Source organism: Phasianus colchicus, chromosome 1 (assembly GCF_987193195.1).
Source record: "Phasianus colchicus chromosome 1, bPhaCol1.hap1.1, whole genome shotgun sequence".
NCBI classification, from domain to species: domain Eukaryota; kingdom Metazoa; phylum Chordata; class Aves; order Galliformes; family Phasianidae; genus Phasianus; species Phasianus colchicus.
In genome coordinates, this window is record NC_143436.1 from 123,790,094 (window position 1) to 123,810,691 (window position 20,598).

Below are 20,598 nucleotides of genomic sequence, written 5' to 3' on the forward strand. Positions count from 1 at the left end.
AAAAGGTTCCCAAGTGAAGGCAGGTGGGAGAAAAAGGCTATTCAGAATGGACAAATATCAACCAAACAGAAGGATATCTAATACTTAGTGACTGTGTAACAAAAGTGTAGTAGATAAAGTGCAAGCTAAAGTTCATTGCAAAAAACCCATTTAGACATAGACAGTAATATGCTCAGAAAATTGGTTCCTTCTTGGGTGATCGCTGTGGGAATTACCACAGAGGTGAATGAAAACATTAGTCCACTGCTAAGTGGAAGTCAGACAACAAGAAAACAAATCAGAAAATCTTTGCCACTTTATCCACCCATGTTGCGGCCAGTCTTTAAACATGAGGAACATTTCTGGTCATCCAAAAAAAGGAAAGACATGACAGAATTAGACAAAGTGCCAGGAGGAGCAGCAATAATGATAAAAAACTTTTTATGCATGAGGATGCAAAGTAGCTGAGATCTCTTCAGTGCAGAAAAACTGTGCTTTAGAGATGGAAGATAATCACAGAAGTCATAAAATCATTGTGAAAAGTAATAAATGGAGAGAAAATGAATAGGTAAAGGTATTTTTTTTAATTTTCTTTCTTTCTCTCCCATGCAGGAAATAGGAACACAATGAAGGAGAAAGGGAATTTATTTTTCAAAAGTAAACTATCTTTCATTTACCTGCATTTACATTTCACCTTGTGGGGATGAAAACAGGACAATGGCAAAGATTCACTAATTATAGGCTAACGTGTGGATATTGAATATGTAACCTTAGTTCATGCAAAAGCACATCCTCAATTGCTTATTTTCAGAAGATAGAAAAGTCCTTCTGGATTTTTTATGGAGCTTTGAAATACAACTTTTCTAAGCATCCATGCCTGGCCACTTCTGGATCCTGGAAGAGAAGCCATTCATTTTCACCATGTATAACATGGCTTAGAATTCAGATCTTCCATCTCTTAATAATATACTGGGAGCTGGAGATAGTGTTGAAATGTCCTGCATTTCCACTACTTTGTAGTACTTTGAGTGTCATTTTTCTTCTTTTCACATGGTTGTGCCTTGAGGCTAACTCTTGCTGATGCAGAAAGGGATGACACTCCTGTAGCAAACCTATGTGCTGCAGTTCTTCAGAGGGTATGGTGGGAAATAATAAGGATGGATCAAGTTCTGCTGGCGTTTGGTAGTAAAGATTTCTCTGATTTGCTCCTTCCTTAAAACTGCATGATCTCAGTTCACCTATGCCAGATGCTGTTTCCCCTCCTCCAGACAAAAGAGAAGCAGAAAGTGATGTAAAACTGTCACTTTCTCACCTCAATGCTGCCAAAGTACAGATCAAACAGGGCCCAAAAATTGCCCTAGGAACTCTTTTTTCCTAAATATTCATCTATGTGTTTCATCAAAAACATAAATGGTCTTTGGCTGACCCTACAGAGTGATGTTGTCCCATCAGCATTCTGTGTGCCATAATGGTGGCTATCACAGTGGCAGCCCTTTTTCTCTCTCTTAATACCTATTTTTCCTGTTCAGCGAGGTTTGTTTTTTCTCTCATTTGGACACTCGTGCCTTATAAAATCTAAGTAAATTAGGCATTTCATAATAATTGGCATCATTTTAATTAATGGAAGAGAAATTGGTCATTGTCTTCAGTAAAGGTTTCCAATTGACAAATTTAGGTTTGTTTTAGAAAACTGTGCCTAATCATACCTCCTACCTCCAATAAACAGCAGAAGAATCTATGAAGCATGACTGATTTACTTACTCTTTCTGTAAGAACAGCAAGTGAACTGTTGTTAATAGAATAATGAAATGGTAGTTAATGTGGCTTCGCCCTGAACATTATCCAGCTGAAAGAGTAACATAACTTAAACATGTTGTGGAGCAAAAATATTTTCCTGCCTTGGAATATCTGTAAGTGGTATTTAAGTTTTTCTAGAAATTCTTTAATAATTGAAATTATACAGTCAGTAAGGGTGATAAGTTTATTATTTAAAAAAAAAGATTTTCCTTCTTCTTTGGTGAAGCAAGACTTGTTTCTCTCAATTGTGTAAATGAAGTTAATATAAATTTCTTATTCAACTTCATGTTTTATATATAATATGATTAATATTTTAATTGTGAGGAAGGGAGGGAGAATTAGAGGAACTGCTGTTTCGCGAAGCATTGTAGATGTTGCAATAGAGAGTTATAGCTCCTAAATAAGGGCAGAGCTATTCCTAGCAGAAAAACTGTGCCTCAGTTTCCCTGTCTTTTAAATGACAGTGTTCAGACTCTGCTTTGTGTTGTACAACCTGCATATTAAATCCTCTGAGGACAGTGGCATTTGAGGGCTGCTCTAAGTTAGCTCTCCTGCCAGTCCTCTTCTAATGACAGCAAAGGCTGACTGGTTCAGCAGTGGGAATGTCAAATCAGTCTGTTTTACATCAGACAAATGCATAGTAATGACCTAGATTTTAGGATAATCTGCTTTGACCAGAAGGCTGGTGGATACAGGGCAACCAGTTTGTCACCCTGTCAATGAGCAAGGCTGAGTAAACTGCAAAGCCAGCGCTCAAATTGAGGCTACTCTGACATTTTACCCAGCTGTGAGATGGCCCCATCAAAGCACAGGAGGGAGGGCAGCAGGGCGCTGTGGGTGGGGGAAAGCACGAAGAATGCTGGGGAGAAAAGAAGCACTGAGCAGTCATTGCTTTTCCTACCACAGCACACAAGAGAGCTGAGTTCACAGCCCCCAGTTGTGGGCTGGGGGTACCTGAGTGCCTGCCTCCCCAGGAGTTTCCCCCGAGGCTTTCCTGGTGCTTTTCTCCAAGCAGATTTAATTTTTTTTTGGGGGGGGGAGATGATGGTTTCTATTCCACTTCTGGGAAATTTCTCACTGCTGTCTGCCTCAGCTGAAATACTTTTAAAATTACTTCTTTAGAGCACCCCTGTGCCCTGACCTCAGCATCTCAGCGTGTTATTTACTGAACAGCTGAAATTAAGAAGAAAAAAAAAGAAAAAATAAACAAGAGTATATCTGTGTACAAGGCCCAGAAATGACTCTTAAGTGATCTGATTTATGCAGGTTGCCCTCCAGAACAAAATGCCACTAGCAATTTCTTCAGGCTTTGGTTTCACTTCCCCCAGCTCCCCAACTTTTGCAGACAGGCAAACAGTCAGCCTGCAGCCCAGCCTGCAGCAGGGACAGCGTGCTTCACCCATCCTGCCTGGGTTGGTGTTAGGGATAAAGTGCTGCTGCCAGTGCCCATGGCTGAGGGGCAGCACCAGCATCTCACTTGGTGTATGCTTAGAGTGGGAAGCATCTGCAGAAATGCGTGGGAGAAAGGGGAGGAGAGGCTCTTTCTACAGTCCTGCATGAGGTGGATAAGGGTAACAGGAAGAAAAAAAGTAAAAGGGAAAGGAAAGGGGAAAGGGAAGGGGAAAGATGGGGAAAGACAAGAAAAGAGGCCTCCTTTCTCTTTCTGTGGATGCATTCTTTCCTCTGAGCTCTTTGCTACCAGCACAAGCCCCAGCAAACACTTGGAGGGATTGCTAGTGCTTTCTCAGACAGATTTCGTGCATTTAATTTATGCAAATACCACACAAAACAAATTAAATATTGCAAATTATATTAATAATTTAAATTCTGTGGCTAAAATTAGTTAGGAATATCTGCATCATCTTGAAATGTTCACATGCAAATTTTATAAGTTTTGTTATTTTTTTTTCACTGAGAAGACAAACCAACTGATAAATCGATGCCTTCCTTTCTCAGTTATCAGTTCTTAGCATGGGCTCCTAATAATAAATGTTTTTGGGGTTGTTTTTCTTTTCTTATCTTCCATTACACAAATTATCCATCCTGGATTTGCATATAATTTTGTCCTTGTTAGCCAAGATCTCAATCTGCATTTCTCTAGCTGTTTTCACATAGCTCAGAAGCGTGACTGGGTTAAACAAAGCACTTGCCAGCTACCTGCACTCCAGACTTTGTTACTGAAATTAAATTGTTGCATCTTAGAAACATCTTGACTGTTTGAATATATTAGAAATTTGCTACACAAATCCACTTTCACAGTTTCATTTTGATTTTCCTCTTTGAGGGTTATTCTACAAAGGTCTGATATTATTTATTTATTCACAGCAAAAAAACCATTCATCATGAGGTAAAAATCAATGGCATTCAATACTATAGCAACTTGATAGTCCAATCTTTACACAGATGGTTTATTTTTTCCTCATCTGGTTAGTAATAAATCCCCAAATCCTACAAGGTCATTGAAATATTCATCCAACGGAAAGGAAATAAGATTTCATTTAAAATGAGGTAGGTAGTTTTTCTTCTGCTGTATTAAGCACAGAATTACATATACATGCAGGCATTCTATTGGTATGAGTACATATAAATGCGTATGTGCATTTTACTTCATTTAGTACTCTAATGCCTTTTGCATTGGCTAAAGGAATCTATTAGTAAGAAATGCACATAGCTAAGGTTGATGTTTTCCAACTTAAAGCTAGGAGCTCTCACCAGAGCATTTCTCAAGCTACAACCTCCATTTTGCAAACTTTCCTACTAGCTTCCCCTTCAAATGTGACTGTGGTTCTCAGGAGCAGAGATACAGAATATTCAACCAAGGGTCATTAAACCTTCCCAATCCTCTCTGCCATGAACAGGCTCACTGGTGGGATGCTGGCACCACCCCAGAAAGACCATCTGCCCAGACCGGTAGCCAAGCAATAGTTTGCCTGGTAGTGGACTTTTATTACTTGGCAAAACTGATTAAAAGATAACTTAAAATAGTAGATATATAACAGTATATAAAAGGCAAGGGCAGATGATATGTGACAGAATTACTGCAGTCAGAGGAAAGAGTATCCTTGGGAGAGGATCTCAGTTGCTCGTCTGAACTCAAGTCTTGCTTAAGATGACTAAGAAAAATGCATGAAATGCCCCATTAATTTAACTAGAAGAAAAAGTACAATGATAACATCACTTTTCAAAGACAAACAAACAAACTGAATCACTAAAACCTGTTATTCCAGCAGCCTTCCCCAGACATGTATATTGCATGCTTCATCTTCTATGTGTTCTGAGTAATAAATTCTAAATCAGAGTTTCCAATGCCTATCTTTGGGTGTACTGAAGAGGTCAGGACTCACTTTGAGGGGACTATGGCCACTTTATATCAAGGTGCTACTTTCAATATCAGCTTCAAGGGCTAAACCTGGGGGAGGAAGGGTTTTGCACAGAAAATGTGCCCCTAAGTCAGAGCACAAAGCAATGCAGGAGACCCCACAGACAAAGGCAACGCAGGTTTCTACCTCACTGGACCTCCAACAGGCTTATGAATACCAGGTAGGAATGCTCTGCCAGGATCAAGCAACACGATGGCTCATTCTCAGTGAGTGAACATCAACCAGACTTGTTTGTCCTCTGAGTTGAAAACATGGATGGTGTCTTAAAACCACTAGTGAGAAATACAAACAAATCAATTAAGGGAATTATTTTTATAGCCAATCTCAGACTGTCTCCTTCCTCCTACAGATGTCACTTCTCTGTGATTCCTTTTCCATTTTTTTCTACTGTACATTTTGAATCATTAGTTCCTGGTTCTGCTCCCGCCTATCTCCTCTTTGATGCTTTCACCCTTGCTGATTTCCGAACATGTGTCCTCCACCTTCTACTTGCAAAATTCAATTCCTTCCTCAACCCCTGTCTGCTCTGGCCTCTGCAGACCTTTCTGGGCTCTACAAATAAATTCTCATCCTTGAGAGAAAAGACAAATCATTAAAATAGAGCTCCAACTTGTCAACACCACTTCTGACCTGAGAGATTTTATTTGACCTTTTAAGAACAATCAGGAAATGGTTTACTTTTTAAAAATAGCTTACTTCCTATATATATACAGAGCTTCTAATTGCTCAGAGAATTTCCAATACCATAAAGTATTTTGAAATGTATCGCTATGCATTTATCCTACTGTTCATGATGCACAAGCTGTGATACCAGTGTGGAAACCTGGAGATCACTGAGCAAGTTGTCCCAAGGATCTTTCTGTGCCTTTGTTCTGAATGTCCAGGGCTTGCAACGGGAATCAAATGGAGGCTTTGGAAAATGAATATAATAATTTCAGCAAAATCCAAAAGTGGGATTTTCCTTTTATTCTTGGTTTAATGTTCAGCAAAGAGAGTTATCATTTGTGCATTCTACATGTAGTTCCAGTCTACAGAAAAATCAATAGTGGGGCAAAGTGTTCATATAGCAATAGATTAGAGATTTGGCATGCTCTAGAGTACTCCAATGACAAGTCTAATCACAGCAGTACAATCTGCTTTTCCTTATATGTGCTAAATTTATAGCACTGTGTTAATTTCTAAATCAATTTACACACCACCTACAGGAAAAAATACTCAACAGAAAAGTAACATTTGGACTTCATCATTTATCTTTAGCAAACAGTTCGTACTTGTAAATGTGTCTTCAATTACTCTCAGCTCTCTTTTAGAGAAAAGAGTTTAGAGATCACTAACATTGATTATGTTCTTAAAAAAAAAAAAAAAATCTCTGATAATAAGGGTGTTATTTCCCTAAATTATTGTTCATTCATGTCTGACTAGAATTTTGACAGACTGAAAGGTGGTCAGATTTTCATCCAGAGTCTGGACACCAGGACAATAGAAGAACACTGTTTTTTAGCTCTCTTACAAATAATATGTTAAAATGAATCTCTCCCGTGGAGACGAAATTTTGCTATACAAGAAAGTTTAACTGTGCCTTTTCTTTAGCTGTCATTCAGTTTAGCTTTATAGAAAATACTACTTTCTCTTACAACATAATAAACACTCCTACAATAGATGTTCTCCCCATAATTTGGAAAGGAACAAAAATAGTAGAACAAGCCCATGGAGTCTGAACAACACTGGAAACATCCTTCTCCTCAAACTTGGCTACTGAAGCACTGAAGCATTGGAAGACAGAAGGCTGAGCTATGCATGCTCTGTTCAATGGCTATTTGGGGTCTCTACAAGTCTTCATCAGCATTGTGGTAGGATGGTTTACTGAAGAGCCAGGAGCTTGCTCATATGTAGTGTCACTGCTTGACCTTGTGCTGAATGATATCTCATCATCAGATGAAGGGCTGAGTTACCCCTCTCTGGATCTGAGGGAAGAAAATATTTCACAGAATCACAGAATCACAGAATTGCCAGGGTTGGAAGGGACCTCAAGGATCATGAATCTCCAACCCCCCTGCCACATGCAGGGCCACCACCATTCCATTTCACCACACATTCATATTTCAAAGAATGAGACCACTGGAGCACCTCCTGAGGGGAAATCTGTGTGGTAGTTATTTTAAATGTGTTTGCTGCATTTAAATAGATGGTTTCAGCTTGCCAGTCTTGGAATGGCTCCTAAAATAAACATCAGTATAAAAAATAAGGCTATTTGTTTTGAATGATTAAGAGAATCTGGCTCATATATCCGAGGTGTGGCAATTCCAATCACATCTTCATTTTAATTTACAGGCAAAGAAATAAATGAAGCTTCATTACTGTTCGTGCTGCTGGTACAATGTATTTGGCATAATAATCTACAGTATTAGTAAATTGACTCACTGGACTGCCCTTGATCATATGTTCCATTTTCTGTTCAGTGGGGCCCTCTCTAACAGCTATATATAACCAGGAAGAAAAAAAGGAGAGACAGCTTTCTCTTAGATCATTACAAGATGATGTTGCGTTCGGTTTTCCTCTTGCTTCAAAGGTTGCAAATGAAGTGATCTTTCTACCATCACAGATAATATATAGCTGCTGTTTGTCTGGCTTGTCACCTCCTCATGCAGAAATCCAATACTCCCCTCTTGTCACATATTCATCTCAGACGCGTGTTCTCTTGCAGGGCCCCAAATGAAACACTTGCTGTATTCCTTCCTGCCAGTTTTCAAGTCTTGGCTTGTGCGGTCCTTCCCTGTCAAAACCCGTTAGCAATCCACATGAGCACTGACAGTAAATATATAATCTCCTGATTGTAATTAAAATTCTGCATGCTTTTCTATTCAATAAAGGAAATCGTTGTGCATCTTAATCCATAGCTCTGCTCTTCTGCCACAGTTTTTAAATGCCTGATCACTGAACTAATTGAATGGCAGGTTGTTTTCAGACTGTATTACACATCTATTAGTTTTATATATCTCAAAATAAGTATTGAGCTAATTTTGGCTCTACATGAGTATGCTGAAAAAATTGTTTTCTCAGTCCAGGCAGATCTTAAAATTAGGACTGACCTCTAAAAGGGCTGGAGGATGGAGGGCAGTTCTCTGGAATAGGAAAAGATGAGAGCAGAGGCTCAGAGAGCAGACAGCTCCGCAGGAGCATAGCACACGTTACAACATATAAACTTGTGTAGCTGTATTTCAGCAGCATATCTGCAGCTGTGCTGCTGATGAGGAAAGGGGAACTGCAGAGCCTTGGGGACAGAAAGAACCTATTGTTATTCCTGTCCGGAAGGGTAAATAATTGTTCAGAGTCTTTTTTACTGACCTTTGTTCCAGGAGATCTTGTGAGTCAAGGAGAATTACAGGGTGTAAATCAGAAATACTCAGTTACAGGTCAGCACATTCACCAAGAGATATAATTCAGCTCACAGTCTCCCCGAGGAACAATCCCTCACAAATCTCTTTTAAACTCCTGCCTGATGTATCAGGCACATTACAGAAGGAACTATTTAAAAGCACTGATTAATATTTTCAGCCACTGTAAATCTCCCAGCGTCCTGCCTGGTTCTGGCTGTGCCAGCTGGCCCTCGAAGACCCCTCTTGCTCCTGTCCTCTACCATCCTGCAATTCTGTGTGTGTAGTTAAACAACAGGAGGGAATCAATAACTGGCCAGCCCACACAGACACCTCTACATTGTAATGCTTTAAACATGCAAACAGGCTAAAGTCTAAGCCTCTTTACTTCAAATGCTACTGGCAGAGAAGATCCCTGAGTTCATACAAATCTGGTACCAGTTCCTAAGACATCTTGACTTTCATGTGGAAGATAAGAAGGGAGGACTTGTGGGGAAGGAAAGGCCAACATTCACATTGCACCTTGTCCTGCCAATCAATCTGGAGTGACCCACCTTCAGATTACAGGTGTCTATCTCAGGCAAAGGCAGCCCAGAGCTTGCACAAGAGGCAAGGAACACTACACCCCAAAAACTTTATTTCTACTTTCACTCTGATGGATATTACCTTTCCTACAGGTGAGCTAGTTCATGTTTCATAGCTGAAGGAGGTATTTGAGAGACTCATGAGAGTTGGGTTAGGCTGCAAAGAACGTGCAGCTGTGACAGGGGAAAAGTGAGACTGAGAGCACTGGCTGAGATGCCACGTGCAATGAAGTCATCTGTTAGCATCACGTGGTGTGGGAAAAATATTTGGGAAATAACAACTGTTAGCATCAAATCCAGCAATGAAAATATCATGCCATGCTACAAATCAGATATTCAACTGCAGCTATACAAATATCCACAGGATAACTCATCATAAAAAAGGGGGAAGAAGTAACTGAAGAAAGAAGGGTGACAAATCATTGGTCCACACTTGTCAGTAAAAAAAAATTCCAACAGGTTACTTCTACAACAAGATAACACAATATAAGCCACAAGGGAAAATGAACAAAGATCAAAGAGCAAATAAGAGACAGACAACACAAGCAACCCCAACCCCCAGTATCTAGAAGTAATAAAAGAACCTGAGCATCTTAAATGAGCTCCTGTGTATTTGGGGAAATACATCCTTTCTGCAAACTCGGGGAAAAAAAAGAGTCTTTATTTACAGTTAGAGAGCAAGACATCATTTTCTATGTCTGCAAAAATTACCTTCCTTGGAATTTGTATTATTCTCTCTCACACTCCTACGTGGTTCCTATGAAAAAGTACATTAATATCTCACAATGTGAGTATCCAGCACAGGTAACAGTAAGGGCAGAATAATAAAAGACCAGCCCATTAGTGAGAAATACAGAACTGACTCCGCTGCAGCTCATCATAGACAAATCTAGGACATCTTTAAAATAAGGAACAAAATGACAGTGCTCAAAAACATTTAAAAAAAAAAAAAAAAAGAATTACAATAACTAACCAATTGATTTGTTTTTCTGTAGGATCGGAAGCCAACTTAAAAGGTAAAGGCGTGGTACAACAGAAGTGACTTAGTGTTTCATTATATATATTTTTTAATTATGGGAGCACGTAATTCTGTTTTTCCCCATTGTATTTTCTTCCATCCTTGAATGGACTAAGAACCACTAATAGCTCACCAACCACCATCTGAGAAAAGTGGAATGGTGAGATGAACCAGGGCTTGTGCTGAAGTCCTCTAGTATGCTAAAATTGTTCCTGCTTTTGTTTGTATTGTTTTATGAACACAAATATATCAGAGCAGGGAAGAAAATGTGAATAGAGAATATGCCTCACATAACTAGCGCTCCTCCTTTTTCTTTTGGCTCCACTCTCCTTACAGGCACAGTCACCAAACTCTGTATTACTTTGTTCATTACAAACACTAACTGTATCCTCTGAATATGCACTGCAATTTGCGGAACCATTAGCAATCCTATTTCCTTTCATCTAATATGTAGCTTTGGTTATTCTTATTTCTTCATTAACCTCAAAAAAGTTATTTCTCCAATGCCAGTGCCCTTTTCAGTCCACATAATCCTGGCTGTTCCAATGGCCACATGTACTCCTAGTTGCACAAAGGCTGAGGAGCTAACATTAACAACTCATAGCAAGTTTACAAAAAGTGTTTTAATAATTCATAAATCATCACAATTGAACTGACTGCTCTACCCATAAATAGTAAAGGCTACTCATCACAAAAATACCTCCTCTGGCTTAGAAAGACTTTGAGTTGTAAAGTCCTAGGGCCCGAGAAGATGTACTGAGGATATGTCCTCCTTCTGCATTGACCTCAGGGCCTCCTCCTTCAGCAGCAATCACAGAAAGCACCCTGCATTAGACAGAGCCATGTCCTAACTTAAGGTGCCTTTCTGTGGTTGTATCATCTCTAGATGAATCTTGCCACAGTGAAGAGAAGCAGCTGTTTGCTAAACAGCTCCCTCATCTGTAATAAAGATCTATTATTTCTCCCTTTTCTCATTCAGAAAACAGATTTTTTTATGGTGTGGTAAGAGGCTTGACTATTGCCAAGTTGATAGGGTAAGGTGAAAACAAGTGCTACAATGAAGTACACACTGACTAGGCTGAAAAGCTGAAAAGCATATTTGAAAACTGAATTGGGTGAGCAACTAAGCTAACTTGGTAGGCTGGGGCTGAGAAGAAACAAAATAAACAAAAGCAAGCTATATGCTATGATACTTTTGAAGAAGGTAAGTAACAGAAAAAAAAAAAAAAGAAACAACAAATACATGTTAGTTTTGTGTGGGAAATAATTACTAGTAATGCTGGTGAGACTCCCTGGATAGAGTGAGAAGCATGATAAGAGGCTTAGAGATAGAACTAGAATGAATAAACTGAGGCAACACGAAGTCCAGGCATGACAGGACATACCAGCATATGAGAGCCTGGGGAAAACTGGCAATTACCAGGTAGACAGGCACAGATGAGATCCAGTGACCTGTGCAGGAATCACAATGAAAGGGACAATAATATATAAAGTATGTTATGCCACCTCTGCTTTTTCCCTTTAGACACAAGCACTTACATACACAAATGCCTGTGGAAGGACCTGTCTGCTAGAGTATTATCGGACTTTATGGTCTAATAAAAAACCAGCAGTTGAATAGCTGCCTAATTTGCCACTGTCTCTCTGTAAAAGACAGGACAAGAACTTGCAAACCTTGAAGAAAGGCAATTTTATTCTGTGAAAGCCTCGGGAGGGCTACAGAAAATACTGATACAGGTTATTGATGGAGCTGAAAATTTTAAGAGCCAGAGCAGAAAGTCATTCTCTGAAGACTTGAGTACCCACTCACTGGTACAAATATCTGTAAACACAAGAATGCTGCCTGAGTTTAACATGGGAGACCCTATGACAGTGGTATAGTCATCAATCTGTCAGTTTGTGTAGAATATTTATTCATTGTTAGCACCTTCATTGCATATGCAATTAAACACATGGTAGCATACATTTACAACCTATTTGATGTAATTAGGTACATAACAGTTAAAAAAATAGTATTAGACCTCAATAGTGTTGGACCTAAAGACAATGAATGAGGCCAAACTTTATTTTTTTCAGTCATATCTACTGTACAGCTTTTGCCTGTAATAAAGAAAGCTAGCGTAATTTAACAGAAGATAGATGAATGTATGTCTTGGAGAGTTTGTCCTAGAGAGTGTCAGAGCTACCTCAATGCAGCTACCTATGAGGTGAGGCTGAAGAGGAAACACACAACTTGCTTTCTTGAATGAAGTTTAAGAGCTCACAGTTGTGCAACTCAAATAATCCCTAATAAACACAGTTTGTGTTCTCCACTCTTAATTAGCTATTCATTTGACAGATGAAGATTACAGAGCACCCGAAGGCAAGTCTCTGTAACCAGCCAGCCTGGGAAGGCTGAACAGAAAACAAACAAGCCAGTTGCAGGCAGAGAACTTCCATGTGACTAGCAGAAAGAATCATTTCAGAAAACTTTGCAGACAGCAAGGTGAAGAGAGAGGTGAAAATAAAGACTTCCTGCCTCCTTGGATTTGTGTCATGATATCATAGAGAATTTAAAACCTTGGCACAGTAGCAGAATAGCTGCACTTAAGCAAATGGATTGTACATGTGTATGTACAAACGCACACACAGTGTTTGTGTGATTTCAAAATTATACATAAAGGACAGAAGTTTAATGATTCGAAGAGCTATGCAACCCCTCAAATAAAAGTTCCAGGCTAGATGCAGAAATTCAAAGCTATAATTCTGAACTTCTGTTGGTCCACACGTTTAGGTAATCACAGCAGCCTTTCTTCACCTTTCCAATCTGTTAATCTGAGAGATAAAAACACTCTGGCATTCAGTATGCCAGATAAACAAAGCCAAACTCTGGAAAACCAAGCATACCAATAAAAACACCAAGAACACCAGCAGTCCTTCTTGGCATTGATCTTGATAGTAAAGAAGTGTTGGGTGGGCAGAACAAGGGCTGTGCCATCTCTGAAATGCCATGAGAACATTGCAGTTACAGAGAATGAAAATGGGTAAATTCTTAGTGACCTGTGGCAGGACTTGGCAAGAAGTTTTCAAATGCTACTGGTTTGAAATGGATGAGGATTTGGGGCAGACAACAAGCACTCAGACTATTTGGATCTTCCACTGTATCTCTTCCTAGACCCTTCCTCCTGCAGTAGCAAAAAAAGTCTCATTTCCTACCACCCACTCCTAGTTGGACAATTACTTCTTTTCTGCAAGATGAGAGATTAGTGTTACTGGAAAGACTATAGAAAACAAACAACAACAACAAAAAGCCATTTGTGAGAAGTACCCAAATACAGATAACCATGTTTACACTAAACAGCATTTTTCTCTAGCAGTGGGTCAAATGAAATTAATATCTCTGATCATTACATCAAATTAAAAATGTCAGTAACTGTCGCCAACCAATCAGTTTGCTGTAAGTAATGATTATTAACTTTAAAAAGGAACTCTAGTTAAAAACACTCTAGTTAAAAAAGAAAAAAAAAAGAGTGTGTGTGTGAGAGAGAAAGAGTATACTTCAAAACCATTTTTTTAGAAGTACTATAAAAACTGGATTTTACTGGAACCCATTAAGATTTTCAGACCTTGAAACAGCATGAGGTTTCAACAGTCTATTTAATACAATTTGGTTTTGCACAATGTCATTTGGACAACATCATTACAGAATGCTTCACAATTAATTACATTCAAATAGCAGCTTCTATCCCCAGTGGAGAACAGGATTAATTGGGTCAGATGTAAATATGCGTTTCATGGATCCTACTGAACACTTGCCCATCTCACCAATTTACCATGTAATTTGATGCAACTGGTGTGTTATGCTCTGGAGATGCACAGAGCAAGCACGGTTGCAAGTTAGATTGGAAATACACTGATCCAGCAGTGTTGATATTCTTAGCCAATATTATATTTGGCTGTAAAAGTATGACCCTTTCATTCTCTTGCAGAAACACTAATCTGTATTTATTCATGTTGAAATTCTCTTCTGTTGAATATAAAACTTAGGATGGAATTCAGAACTGATAAAAAGCATTGTGATCAGCAAGGGATCAGAAGTTGTTCCCCTCCCTGATCTTTACCTTCCCCCCAGAAAGAAGAACCAACCATACCTTCAGTGAGAAACCCTGAGATTAGAGCCTTGTTTGTTCTGAATTTTCGGCAGGAAAAGACTAAATATAAGCTACCTATGTGGGATGAACAAAGTAGCCAACATGGGACAAAATCTGACCTCCTGTTGGCAAACCTCTTCTCATGACCAAAATCTTGGGACTACAGTGTTTTCTTATTGCTCTGTGGAGTCTCAGGAAGGGACATTTTAAATTTACTCCTTCAGTCTTCTTCAGTTCTGATCATCAAATGTTTTTTCAACATTTTTTTCACAATTTTTCATGAAATAAGGTTGGCCAGAACATATTCAATGAAATAATCACTGTATCTAAAATAATCCAGAAAACAGAAATTTGTGCTTATGTCAGGTGGCTTTTGAAAAAATACATCTTGTTGCTTTAAAGCGTCAAAAATAAGAACACTGATTCCTGTCTCTTTTTAGCTTCCTCTGCCCTATTTTCGGTTTGCACTCTCCCCTAGGTATAATAAAAAATGAGACATTTGCACCCAGCTGGGGAGTACCTTTCATGAGCTGGAAAACTGCAGAGTTCATTTCTGGCGTATTTCCTGCTGTTCTTGAGTAACTATCAGGACAAACTCACTCCAGTGAATTGCAAACTTCAGTCCCCAAGGCTTGTCAGTTCCAACCTGATCTTTTCAGCCACTGCATGCTGGGTAGGTACAAGAGAGGACTTGGAGCTTCTAAAGCAATAGTAACACTACTGAGCAAACAATAAAAGTCTATCAGGTACACCTTCAGGCTTCTCTAGTCTTATCTGTCCCAGGTGGCACAGCATACAGCTATTCCATAGTTCCAGATCTGAAATCTTGTGACTCTATTATTCTGCAGCCCCTTCAAGCGTAGTTTTCTGACCCTTACATCCTATTCATATTTTAATATTAAGGAATCATGTACTTTCAGGCTGGTCAGCGTAAGTCTTTATAGTGCATGATGTCCTGGCTGCTGTTTTGGAGCAGCACCTGGTCCCTCCAGTGTGATTATCTTTCCCTTTCTTCCACTCTGCATTGCCCCGTTCTGATCATTTCAGTAGATACTAAGGTTCATCATTTTGCAGTCTTACCAACTCCCCATTGGTTCTCCACTTATCTGGTGTCCACTACATATAGTCTGCCTTTAATTATAGAATGTTTAATGCACTCAGTATCTGAGACCCAATAGGGTCTAAGAGTTCTCTCCTTGAAAATATGACTGTCCTTTTTTTCCTCTATGTCTTAGTTTCAAGTGAAAACAACAACAACAACAACAACAAAAAAAAAAAAAACCAACAAAGCACAGTTCATCATCATATATCATCTGAAGCTGTATTACCATTAATCACAAATACTTGTTCATTGTGAGTTTTCCTAGCTTCCCTCCTCCTACACAAGAGAAACTTGAATTCTACTTTTCACAACATTTATATACTTTACAAACTTATAAACATTCCCTTACAATCAAAGAAACAAACTAGTTCTCTATTCCACTTTGCCTCTTTGTCTGTGTTTGTTTTTTACTGGAAAATCTCCATTTCCAGTAAGCTTCGTCTGTTCTGCTGATTACACAGTGGATTCCACCCCCATGGCTGAACACCTTCTTTCCCTACAGATTACTCTTCACTTTAGGACTCACTGTGAGTCTTGGCCTATAACTAGTCTAAGGATTTCTATCAAGCTGTTCTTCTAGTTCAAAATGATGCTTTTGTTGAAATATTTGAACTCCCTACGGCAATTCCATTCAATAAATAATAAAGATAAATAAACCAATGTTAACTAGGGCCATTACTAGCCTATTCGTGCTCACAAGGCAAACAAGGACATTCAGATGAAGCTGCAAGGTGACACAGCAACATGTTGAAATGTATTGTGCCTATTGTTTAACTGGTTCTGTGCAGTTGTACAGACTACTTGTTCAAGCTAAATTATCATTTTGGTTTCTTTACCGTCAGTTGGATTTTTTTTCTGTGCATTTACATGAAAGTGATAATGCAATTGCCCTGGAGAAAGGAAAGTAACTGCAATATCTTGAGGGTGTTTATCTACAGAAAAAACTACCCGCTCTTTAATCCGCTAAGTAAGCAAGATGTCAGAGAGAGAGAGAAAGCCATTCAGGCTTGGATTCCTATTTTTCACAATGAAGCTCGTGTGTTAGAGCTTGCTCTGTGTGCACCAAAAATAGCTCAGCAAGAAGGGCTTTCCTTGAGCACTTCCATTATTCACATGATGCGGCATCTTACATAACGCACGCCCTGCACGTTATCCCACCGAGTGCTGTACACACAGATGCTAGCGAACAAAAATTTCCATTGGGGACAGTAGTACCGAGTGTTTTAAAGGCAAAGGCAGGCTGTGATTTTGTTAGCTGACAGGTCTAAAAAATAGAAAATAGTCTGGGTTTCTGACAGTGGGATTTCGGTGCAATTAAAAAGACAGCCTTTGAAAATCACAGTTGTTCAATATGTATTTCTTCTCCCTTTCAAAGATGGAAATATTTCATTACCTTGATGTGGCAGCATTTTTTTGGTGGCTACCTGCCTGCCATGGGCAGCTCTATCCAGAGACCAGCAGTTCTCTTGACCATTTGGCCAGGTGCCTCCTCCTTCGCTTAGCAGAGTTATCTTTTGCCACTGTAATCACTGAATCTCAGTCCCAGCTCTGTCATTTGAAAACACCATTTGTGCCTCCCTCTGCTAATCTGCATGCATCTGAGCCCCCCTGGTTGCAGCACTATTATTTGTATTGCTCCGTGTTCCCTACACATGAGATTAAATTCTGTCACAGCCTCCAGCTGCACAATTTTTTGTTCAAGCTGCCAAGTATTGCTTTTAACACTAACGCTCCCAAACTTAACCCCCACTCTTGGTCATAGTGTAATTCAGGAAGTCATCTTTGAGACACTGATATGAATACTCATGGACTGTGACTCATTTTGACTACTGATCATATAACATAATAATTACTGTTTTCCAAAAGAGATGATTGAGGCTGTGTAAATAGAGCTCTGCTTCACTAGAAACCCATCATTTTGAAAAATAACCAAATCTTCTGTGATTATTACAAATAATATTTTGAAAAGAACTTGTTTTTCTTCAGGTGATCTGGCACTAAGCAAATTTAGACTTCAATATAGTGCAACTATATTACATCCTCCATTCCACCAGACTCATAGCTTTTGCAGCCTGTACTCTCCCTACACAAAAAGTAATATCATATTGTACTGCAAATAAACAACCATTTATTTCAGCAGTGAGATGTGGCTACAGTTGAGTGCATTTCATTGTGAATAGGAAGACTACACAGATTTTTAGGATGAGCATTGAATATTTCCTCCAACAAAAACTGTGTGGAGAATGCAGACAGGCTGAAGGGCTGAGGATATAAAGTTTCAGTCCTTATGGAAGGTGGCAACAGGTCCTGTACTGGACAACAGTTCAGCTGTTTCTAACACAGGGATGGGCCAATTGTTCATCTGTAATGACAAGTTTTGGACAGTCAGCAGTACAACCTAAACTTTCCCGGGGAAGTATTAACCTTCCTGACTTCTGATGGTCTCAGATATTTTGTGCTTTCATACAACACTGAGGAGGTCACACCACTATGAGGAACACAACACAGCAGGAACAATAATGAAAGCAGGGATGAAGGCTTACAAAACTGAGAACAGTTTTGAAGATCAATCTGCTTAATCCAGGAATCTTGACTTGGCATGGCTTGGTGTCTGTTTCTTCAAACTAACTCTGAATGTAAGCACTAAACCATCTCTATTTTCCTCTGTCTCTTCCTGACTATGCCACAGTCATTTGCCTGTGACTTTTAGGTTTGCATTCTCCATAAGCCCTTAGCTTAGTGAGCAATAACTCGGGGAGCCACACACCCTGCTTGTGAGGTTTCTTGTGGGACCACAGGCTATATTCCCTTCTGCAGATAAATGTCCTTCTCTAGAGCAGAAAAGTACCAAGCTTCAGCTATGACAACACTACTTCAGAAACCTACACCTTACTAGAGCAAATCACTTTCATAGTGGGAGTTCTTTAGGGGAAATCAACTCCAGAGCATCTTCAGCTCTCAGGATTTTGCAGCAAAAATAATACAGAGATGTGGTCCCTCTTTATGTAGTGCTGGATGAGTGTGTAATACACAATATTAAGAAGTGATATTTCTGCCAGTTTTCTGCAGGCAGAGAGTAGCTAGGTTTTAAATGAACCTAGCTGGACTAGTGGTACTATGTGATTGATCACGCAGACAACAGTGAGTCTCTGTACTGTTTTTTTAGAGTTATGACATCAGTTTTCCAGTGGCAGCATAGTAATATCGGTTTTATCCCTAAAACTTTTGTGCTTATGTTCATTTTTGCATATGGGTAAATGCGATTATTTTTACAGTAGAAAGAATGCAGAAATGAAGACTTTCTTCTACTGTTTGCTATTGTTGCCCTTTAAGTGAATGATTTATTGCATTGCAAGCCCTCTAACATAATTTTGCAGTGTAACAGGATCTGTGTTATTTGCTTTGATTTTGAAAGCCAGTAATTCCCCTAGCAGTGAACAAAATCCAGTAAAATCATCTACATCTTATAATCACATAACTTTACAGACCTTGATCAAAGTAAGAGGCCTATTACAGCTCAAAAGCTATTTGGGCAATGATGTTTTTGTTTTGGAAAATCAGGTCCTGAAAAATTTAAATTCTAGTCCTTTTTTATTTGAACAAATGGATTTCATTTCTCTGCCACCAGTAGCAAGCAATGAGCTGAACACTAAGCTTGTTTCTCTCTCCATCACTGATTTTATTACTTCAACAACTCACCCGTAATCTGGATCTATCAGCGGCTATCATATTGCTTCAGATCTACTACACATCACACTGTGTACAGAATTTCAGCCCCATGGCTCTTCTCAAAACAAGTAGAAAAAAAACAGTGAAATACATTTTTTTTCTTCATACTCCACTAGACAACATTTAGGACATGACAAGAAGGAACACCACAGGTTGACAGCTGAGGAATAAATACCATACCAGTAAAATGCATTTCATTATATGTACCTAGTTTGGTAGGAATGCAGACATCTGAAAGATGACACAGTGTGGGATTTTCTATGTCAAAACACTTCCTATGCTCCTGCACCACACTTGATCCCCTAACTCCCATCCCCCCTCCCTTATATATATGTACAGGGCCAGGGTACAGAATACACATACACTTTCTTAGGTTTGGAGAAGGAACAGCACAATCCAACCATGGAAAATATCAATCATAAGGACGGGTCACAAGAACATGCAACATGAAACTGCTGTTCATGCTGGGGACAGTACTCCATATTTTGTGGGGACATTTAGCAAAGAGAGTGCAAGAGGCTACTGGCGATGTCATGAAAATCATCCATTCTGCTGATTTATGACATCACTGCACATACTAAAGCTCTCTCTTGCTTTCTCTTTCTCACTACAGTTTTACCCTCAAACTTGAATTGCCGATCTGATTCACTGTCCCGTAAGCTGACGACTCTTTTCTTTGCAAGCCATTCATGCGCCTCACGGAATCGACGCTTTCATTCCCAATAGTCATAGTCTGTGCCTGTCCCCAGAGTGTCAGCATACATAGCAGCAGCAAGAATAAGAACAGCACAATGGCAACAACACATACATAACACGCAAAGAGAAGAATGGCTCAGTTAGAGAACACCATCATGCAAAACAATGTGAACCACTTTCAAGGCAAAACAGAGAAAATCGTGAAATGCAATCTCGAGTAAAGAGATGCAGAAAATGCTTCAAAAAGAGCTGGTCTCAGTATCATCATTCCCTATTTTGAAATTTGTGCAACCAGATTGGTAGCAAAAATAATAGAAACTCTGTGCAAATGGCTTACACCAAAAGAGTGTTTGCAGTGCTTAATTGGGGAATTGTCCATTTTGTACAGAATCAACTGACTTGCTTAAGTGGTTTCTTCAGATGATTAGGTTTCAAGTATCTTTCCCTTAATAGTCACCAAAATAATCATTCTGACAGTAGGTGAATGACTACTTCCATAATTAAAGTCTCATAATTTTCAAGTGACATTGCTGCCATACTGTTACTTACCAGAGGTAGCTTCTTGGCAGCTAGTTCACCTCTGAAGAAGACATCATACCCAAAACTGAAATTACAGACTCTATACATCATCTTCTGCTGTTGCAATGTTACTGGAAACAAAGGTTTCTAGTGGCAGTATATCTGCTATGTGTGCCTACAGACAGGCAGGCATTTCTATTCCCTCTCAGAATCTGAATGAGAATCTCAATTCATCTGACAACAGCATTACTGTCTGAGGACAGTACTGGATTGCTTCCCAGAGCATCCAT

The 20,598-nt window shown here is 39.3% G+C and overlaps 1 protein-coding gene across 3 annotated transcripts in view; it reads right to left on the bottom strand.

Annotated features, from left to right (window-relative positions):
- The window catches only part of GLRA2 (glycine receptor alpha 2), a 130,449-nt gene that overhangs the window by 6,513 nt on the left and 103,338 nt on the right, over nt 1-20,598 (bottom strand). Inside the window, exon 9 of one of the 3 annotated variants that reach the window (XM_090125287.1) lies at nt 19,713-19,832. The exons of the other annotated variants lie outside the window; for them this stretch is intronic. Coding sequence (XP_089981413.1) covers nt 19,713-19,832 — 120 coding nt within the window. The remainder of the gene's footprint in view (nt 1-19,712; nt 19,833-20,598) is intronic. 3 annotated transcript variants of the gene reach the window in all.